General features: G+C 41.8%; 1 protein-coding gene across 7 annotated transcripts in view; it reads left to right on the top strand.

The window, feature by feature from the left end:
* Mon2 (MON2 homolog, regulator of endosome-to-Golgi trafficking) overlaps nt 1-3,019 on the top strand; it is an 80,431-nt gene extending 77,412 nt beyond the window's left edge. For all 7 annotated transcript variants that reach the window (XM_029482362.1, XM_021173736.1, XM_029482364.1 and 4 more), the window contains one exon: nt 2,343-3,019. In XM_029482362.1, the coding sequence (XP_029338222.1) occupies nt 2,343-2,506 (164 nt within the window). In that variant the 3' untranslated portion in view covers nt 2,507-3,019. The remainder of the gene's footprint in view (nt 1-2,342) is intronic.
* The last annotated feature ends 5,689 nt before the right edge of the window (nt 3,020-8,708 follow it).

The raw sequence follows: 8,708 nt of genomic DNA, 5'->3' as shown, positions 1-8,708 counted from the left end.
CACCCTCGGCTGACAGACACCCTCGGCTGACAGACACCCTCGGCTGACAGACACCCTCGGCTGACAGACACCCTCGGCTGACAGACACCCTCGGCGACAGACACCCTCGGCTGACAGACACCCTCGGCGACACCCTCGGCGACAGACACCCTGACTCTGATAAGAATAGAGGAGAACCAACTCTGTGCAAATCTAAACATTTATATCAGAGACGCAATGATAAAAAATTATAAAACATTTTATTTTTAAGACAATAGTACCTGAAGAACACCTGAGGTGCTATCTGGCCTCCACTCATACATGCACTCACACACATACATGTATATAATGCACAAATATAGAAAACATAGCAGTTGGAATTATGCTCTAAACAGATGAAGTGAGTTTGTTATTTTGATGGAGCCGTAAATTATGGTGATAGATGAGAAAAGTATAGCAGGCTTCATCAAGAAGAATGTAAGGATGCCTGCTATTCTGTCCCAATCATGTGGATTGCATAGCCAGTCCAAGCCTGATGCAGGAGATTGGCTATCAGGCTCCACATCTATTTAAACTTTATTGTCTTACTATAGTGTTGTTGCTGGAAGTGAGGCCTTTGGAGACTTAACATTTTTTAAGAGGTTTTGTTTTTATTATTTATTTGATGGTAAGTTTTTAGTAGGCTATATACATATAAATAACTTAAAACAGAGGTTCTCGCTGGGTAAGGGCACCTGCACCAAACCTGAGAACTTGAGTTCAGTGACAATATGATAGGAGGAGAAAGTCAGTTCCCACAATCGCGTAAATATAAAATACATACTCCAGTCACCCCCAGCTTTCCAGACAAATAAATAACAATATCCCCTGTTTGTAATCCCCTTTTTCCTGTCTATTTTTCACTTAAACATTATGTATATTCTTTTGTATCAATACATGCGTCTCTTTAATATTCTTTTTGTAGTTTGAGGGCTGGGAAGCAGAGTCACATATAAGTCAGGATGGCCTTGAACTGCTACCTCTCAGCAGAGGGTGACCTTGAGTGACTAACCTTTTTCCTCTACCTCCCAGTCCTGGGGTACAGGCATGTGCTGGTACACCTGGCTTTCTGTCAGGAAGTCCCGCAGAAATCACAGTGGGCTTTAGAATAAACATGCTGTAAGAACTGAACCCGAAGAGCTGAGACAGAACAGTTCCCTGACGTGACCACGCTCTGCCTTATTTCGGGGCAGGGCGAGGGGGGGAATGTTACCACCTAGTAAATTAGACTAAAGTATGGAATAATTATAAAAAGTTCTTGAGCCAGGTATGGTGGCACACACCTTTAATCCCAGCACTCGGGAGGCAGAGACAGGCAGATTTCTGAGTTTGAGGCCAGCCTGGTCTACAGAGTGAGTTCCAGGACAGTCAGGGCTACACAGAGAAACCCTGTCTCGAAAAACCAAAAAACAAACAAACAAACAAAAAGAGGGCCCAAGGTTCAGATTAGCAGTATATATAACACTTGTGTGTACATGACTCTGGGCCAGACCCCAGCAAACAATAGGTTCTATAAAAGTACCCCGTGATTTCAGTATAAACAAACAATAGGTTCTATAAAAGTACCCTGTGACTTCAGTATGAGCAGATTACTGGTTCAGGTGGGTCACTCTACCCACCTGATGAAGAGCATCCTGTTGGTGGATGAGGTTAGGAAAGCAGGCTGGCTCATCTGCCCAGTCTCGTGATGTGCATTAAAGACTAGCAAGCTCTGTAAGATGGCTGCATCTGTTCAGTGACTTGAAATTCAAATCGCTACCAAGGGCATTGCTGAGTAGGAAAGTGCATAAAAAGGTTTCAATTTGTTCTTGACAGCACAATATATTTTCTGACAACTATGCAGAAAATAGCATTTTGGAGCATTGTGTTGCTTTGTTAACTTGCAAAGTTGGTTGGTCTCTACGGCTGTCCTCACTGGTCATTTCTCTCTTCCTCGTAAGAGTTTACTTATGTTTATCTTCTGTGCATGAATGCTTGCCAGAAGAGGGCATTGGATTCCCTGAGGCTGAAATTAGAAATAGCTGTGAGCTGCCATATGGGTGCTGAGAACCAAACCCCAGTCTTCTGCAAGAGCAGCCAGTGCTCTTAACCACGGAGCCATCTTCAGCCCTGATTTTCTTACCTAATTTCTAAGTACACAATACTCTGTTATTTCCTTTTTCATACTTTACTAATTATATCATGAAGTCTTATAAAATTAAGAAATTAAAAGATGCTTATAGAACCATTTCTGTTATATTTTTAATTGTTTATGTAAGTTGGGTGACTGTACTGTGATCTCCACTATATTTTGAGACATTTTTATTTGTATTTTTTGACTGCAGTTGATGGAAATACCTGGGCACAAGTAATTGCCTTATACCCGACGTTAGTGGAGTGTATCACCTGCTCATCCTCAGAAGTCTGCTCTGCCCTTAAAGAGGCACTGGCTCCCTTTAAGGATTTCATGCAGCCGCCAGCATCCAGAGTTCAAAATGGAGAGTCTTGAGCAGCTGCAGCACGTGTGGAGGAAGAGATACCCTGAGGAACGCCTTCCCCTGAGTCTTGTAGAGGAAGGACGCTCTACTGAAGTCACTCTTGGCAGCTGTGTTTGCCTTCTTTAAATTATAGTGTAATTATCTGGGTACAGTAATTCATACAAAAGCCTCCATGTTAACCCGGGCTCCTGGAGGAGCTGAGCCTTGGCCTGGGTGACTATGCTGGGAGGGACAGTGAGCACTACATCACACCTGCTACCATGTCTTCAGTTGGTGACTGAAAAGTGAGCTTATGTACAGTTTGTTGTGTATGTGTTAATGATGTACTTTTTAAAAAGAAAAAAACGATATTTCCATTCAGATTTTTGAGGCTGGTGTTTTGCACCCTTTTTCAAGTACAGAATCGTACTAAAATTTTATGCAAGGTGGTACTGTAACATTCCATACTATCTACAACCAGCCTTTGTGAGCAAAGGGAACTGATAAGACTGTGTGTATAATAAATAGTACAGTTCTGTATAAAATAGTTGCATTTATTTAAAATTTTAAAATACTGATGATGTTAAATGCTCGAAGCTGTATTTATTATTAATACAAACTTGTTTGCTTACGTTTCTACTTCTGATTTGCCTTCTTGTGGGGCAGATAAGCTTACCGTGTACTCGTACAGATGGCTTCATGCTGTTTACATGCGTTGTTGGTGACGAGAAGGAGCGCGGGAGTGCAGCAGCAGAGGTATGATGGCTGACTGCACCTCTGGAATGCAGATCCTAACGTAACAGAGACACGTTGTAGCAGGATGACCGGTCATACCTCACTCCTTTCAGCCTCTCTCTGAACTTTCATGCCTCTGTTTTTACACTGCTGTCTGAATTTTAAAGACTTTTCATATTTTCTATTACTATGCTTTCAACATCTGAAAGGCAAGATGACTTTATACTTCATGAAACTTTTCTGTGAGGTTTTGTTCTTCTCCGTTCTTCCTTTTCTGGGTTCCTCCCAAGAGGAACCAGCATGAGGCTGACCCACAGTCTAAAGCACGTGTTCCAGGGCAGGCGAGTGCTGGAGGAGAGCAGAGGCTCGCTGTGCTCAGGAGGGAGCTCCTGCTGCCCTCAGGAGAGGCCTGCAGCAGAGCACGGGCCTCTCACGAAACTCACGTTGACCTAGCTCGCTGTAGTTTTTTAAATTAATTATGCTGTTACAATATTTTTTCCAAGTTAAAATTTTATTTCACAAGTGCTGGAGACATGAAACATGTTGAAACTGTTGCTATTAATAAGAAGTGATGGTGAGGTTAATATTATTTTAATGCACTAGAAAGCTTTTGACTTTAACAAGATTATAAATTTTGGTCTCTCCAAAATAATCATAAACCTATAAGGAGGTGTTAGAGTTGAGTAATCACTGAGATACAGTTTTGAGGCTATTGTAATTATGTAATGATTTAATTTGCACTATATTCTTTATATGTGTGGCAAGGCCTATTTTGAAGGAATATTATTTTTACTCACATGAATCAATGAATTTCTATTTTATTATTTTACTTAGGGTTAAGGTAAAACATGGTATTTCATAGACTCTGCTGTCAGTGTTTTCTTAAAAGTGTAAAAAAATGACTCAAGCCGTGTATTTTTTATATTTTGATATATTCACTTGTGAATTAAAGAATAGGACTATCACTGATAAAGTATCAAAATAATAACAGTGGCAACATTTTGAAAATATTGCCATGGGTTTCTATAAAGTAAGTGTCTGTTCGTGAGAAGTAACAGATCAATTGCAATCTGAACAATTCTTCTCCTCTGAAGGATATCTGTGAGTTAAGGCTCTGCAGCATACCATTACATTGGTAATTTGAGCTAATGCAGTATTAGTTTTCAATACCAGTGAGCATCATGCTGTATAGTTCAAAACATAAAAACACATACTGTGTTAATGTGCACTAACCAGTGCCAGTCTCAATGCCAAGCAAGCGGGCCACTCCCTTGGTAGAATAACAGCCCCCCCCCCAATCCCTCTCAACCCGCAAGGAATGAGTCCCAGTCATTAATGCTTTTGGGTCACACATGCTTCTAGGCTACATTTTCTGAAATGTGCTGGCCTCAGAGTGGTTAATATGGTGTCCTTGTCCTGTAAACATGACTTGGGTTCTTCAGTCAGTACAAGAACTGACTGCATGGGGTTACGAGATGCAAGGAAATCTCTAAAAGCCTCCACCATGAAGCACAAAGTTGAATCCCCTTCATTGCCTACTGCCCCCCCACCCCACCCCCGTCTCAGTGCAGTGAGTTTTAAATCTCAGAGTCTTCACCACTGACCCCCTCTGTTAGACCACTGAACGCCAGGCTGTACTACAGCGGTACAGTCATGGAGGGCTCAATAGAACTGTTTGCTGGCACAGGTCGTCCTTTGGGCTCTGGTGGTACAACCACTATCAAGGGAGAAAGGGCAATTCCGTAGTGGTTCAGTTCTTCACGATTAATCTTAAGGTTTTGTTTTACTGTATGCATTTTGCATACCCTCTATTAAAAGCCTATTGTGTGCCAAAGGTGGGGGAAAACTTGTTATTAAGTCTAACTAGAAAAGAAGTGCTTTTAACTTGTTTATATTTTTATTACACTAACACTGATGGTCTCAGTTGTTTCCTCACAAATGGTTATTAAGCCAACATTCCTTAAATTATAGAGAGCATCAGAAGAAAACAGTGGAGAATTTATTTTCTTTATGTTACCATAGTGACCAAGTCGCTTTACGCAGCAGCCAGTAACAGTTATCTGTCCCTTCTCCTACAGTGTTTAGAATGTTATAGTTATTGTCAATTTGGTGCCACCTCGTCCCAGGTGAGCATTTGGCCAATGGTCAGCTAAAAAGCTGCAAGTGAACTAGTAAACTAGAGAACATTGCAAATACATCCCTTGTAATGAAACACGCATTACAGTCATGTCATTAAAAGGCGCCACTGAATACTCTCCTCAAATGTAGAATAATTCATGTGTAGAACCAAATCCTTAAGAGTTGGCTAAGGGCCGCTAAAATAGAACACTTTCAGGAAATACTTACCTGTGACTGCCACTGAAATGAACTGGAAATCAAGAGCCAAGATAGATTAATTTTCAGCCTCAGAATATTGTGAATTATAGGCTTTTCTAGGAAACTACCTCAGAGGTAGACAAAAACCAGTCTGGATTCAGAAGCATTGCCAGGAGCCGAGAGTGCTCCCACTTCCCTGCAGAGTTGGCTGTTGGAGCTACTTGTCAAAAGTACCGCAGTTGACTATGCTTAGTGCTACAAGGCTCTCTTCATTAGACTGAACTGGTTATTTGGGTTTTTTTGTTTTGTTTTGTTTTTAAGTTATTCATAAGAAGAACAGGAATTCTATGACACATTGTATTGCTGACTTACGTATGGTGAAGGAATAGTTTTTAATCCTTTATGGTCATTTGAATTAAACAGTTTGTATCTCTGGAGAGTAGAGTGGTGCCTTTATTCTAATGCTCAGTTTTTGTAAGTGGGAAAGAAAGTTGTGACGGCTCCTAATTTACACGTAACCCCCCTCAGAAGACTTTCACTAAATCCAGTCGTTTTTACTGTGTTAGCAGTGTCGGCTTAGCCGTGTGGATAAGCTGGATGTTGTGGCTCAGGCCTGTAAGCCCAGCGGCGCTCAAGAGATTCCCACGCGGAGTCCAGGCCAGCTAGCACTACACAGGGAGGCCTCGCTCAGAAAGCAGACAGAGCGGTGCTGCGTCTCACTGGAACTCAATCCTCCGTGATCTCAATGTGGTGGGCAGAGGTCCTACCTCCCAGTTCACCTTTAAGCACATCCTCTAAGCTGCTCTTTCCTGTGTCTCAGACAGTGATGATGACAAGTCACTGGTTCTGTAGGCAGATGCTTACTGTGAATGGACTCGAGGGCAAAGTGGCACCCGTGGGGGCTCGCTCGGGCTGTGTGGTGATGCACTCTTACGGCCAAAGAGGATCTGACTGTTTTTTTTCCTTTGGGCAGCACTGTCATTCCGTCCTGTCTAGATTATAAGTTTGCCTCACTTCCTCCTAACCTTTATTTATCTCTGCAGTCCTTTTTATTCTCTACCATCCCCACTCGCCAGTTCTCTCTTCAGAGGACTCTGACAGAGACCCTGGCGACAGCCTTCTTATTTTATGAGATTGTAGCGTGCCTTCACTTCGGCCACTGTTACCTGTTTACTGTGCTGAAGTCCCCTACCATTTTAAACAACAGGACAATGTGAAGCAGTTTGAGGCTGTTGCCTACTGTATGTCTGAGTCTGTGATTCTGCTGCCAAGACACAGAATGGGATTGCTATAAATAACTGGATTCAGTAGCTAAACTTGGAACAGTTAGGCCTGCACTGCCGCGAACAGCGAAACGGTGCCACTTCTCTTTAAAGGGGGTATTTAAAACTTGTAGGCATTTCTGTTGTGGCTTTTGGAGCAGGGTTGTTTTGGCTTTGGGGAAGTTCCAGTTTTGGGAGGTAAACACTTTGAATGTGGGTAAGTTTATGTCATCTAAATACTACATCCTGGTGATATGTGCGCTGCTTGCTTCCAGGGAGTGTTGTCATTTCTGTTTCATCTCTGTCTGCGTTTCTATTACAAAGCAGTAGGTTAGAAGATAGTGAGACAGCTCAGCAGTCAGGAGCACTGGCTGCTCTTCCAGAGGACCAAAGTTCAATTCTCAGCAACCACATGGCGGCTCACAACCATCTAACTCCAGTTCCAGGGGAAAGGACGCCCTCTTCAGGCCTGCCTGGCCACCATGCACACACGTGGTGAGCAGGCATACATGCACGCAAACTATGTACACACACACTATGCACAAACACAATTAAACCCTGTAGCTCACAATCTTGATGGAAGAGCAGAGTGTTCTCTCTTGTTTCTGAGTATCTGGGATATGTTGGTATCTACCGTTGCTCGTGGTGACAGACTCTAGTCCACTGCTGGGAATGATGGGGTCTTTGACTAAGAAAAGGAACATTACTGAATTTTGAGATCATTTTCAGTTGCTACAAATACAATTACCTAAAGTTTTATTTTAAACTAAAACTCAGTAAATAGTGTAGCCACAAAAGATCTCTTAAACCGTGCCATTATTTGCAAAACTACTGTAGCCTAATCGCATTACTACTTTACTGTGACGTTGACTGGGTGCAAGGAAGACTCGAAAGAGACACTGTTACAGTCTTACTCGCTTATCTAAGCAACCAAGATATAAGAGACACTGTTACAGTCTGACTCCCTTATCTAAGCAACCAAGATATAAGAGACTCTGTTACAGTCTCACTCCGCTTATCTAAGCAACCAAGATATAAGAGACACTGTTACAGTCTCACTCTGCTTATCTAAGCAACCAAGATATAAGGAAGACTTGAAAGAGACACTGTTACAGTCTCACTCTGCTTATCTAAGCAACTAAGATATAAGGAAGACTTGAAAGAGACACTGTTACAGTCTTACTCTGCTTATCTAAGCAACTAAGATATAAGGAAGACTTGAAAGAGACACTGTTACAGTCTCACTCTGCTTATCTAAGCAACCAAGATATAAGGAAGACTTGAAAGAGACACTGTTACAGTCTTACTCTGCTTATCTAAGCAACCAAGATATAAAGAAGATTTGAAAGAGACACTGTTACAGTCTCACTCCCTTATCTAAGCAACCAAGATATAAGGAAGACTTGAAAGAGACACTGTTACAGTCTCACTCCCTTATATAAGCAACCAAGATATAAGGAAGACTTGAAAGAGACACTGTTACAGTCTCACTCCGCTTATCTAAGCAACCAAGATATAAGGAAGACTCGAAAGAGACACTGTTACAGTCTTACTCCCTTATCTAAGCAACCAAGATATAAGGAAGACTCGAAAGAGACACTGTTACAGTCTTACTCCCTTATCTAAGCAACCAAGATATAAAGAAGACTCGAAAGAGACACTGTTACAGTCTCACTCCCTTATCTAAGCAACCAAGATATAAGGAAGACTTGAAAGAGACACTGTTACAGTCTTACTCCCTTATCTAAGCAACTAAGATATAAGGAAGACTTGAAAGAGACACTGTTACAGTCTCACTCCCTTATCTAAGCAACCAAGATATAAGGAAGACTCGAAAGAGACACTGTTACAGTCTTACTCTGCTTATCTAAGCAACTAAGATATAAGGAAGACTTGAAAGAGACACTGTTACAGTCTCACT

This window comes from Mus caroli, chromosome 10 (assembly GCF_900094665.2).
Source record: "Mus caroli chromosome 10, CAROLI_EIJ_v1.1, whole genome shotgun sequence".
Lineage (NCBI taxonomy): Eukaryota > Metazoa > Chordata > Mammalia > Rodentia > Muridae > Mus > Mus caroli.
The sequence above is the reverse complement of the archived record's forward strand: the minus strand, read 5'-3'. Positions and strand labels throughout refer to the sequence as shown.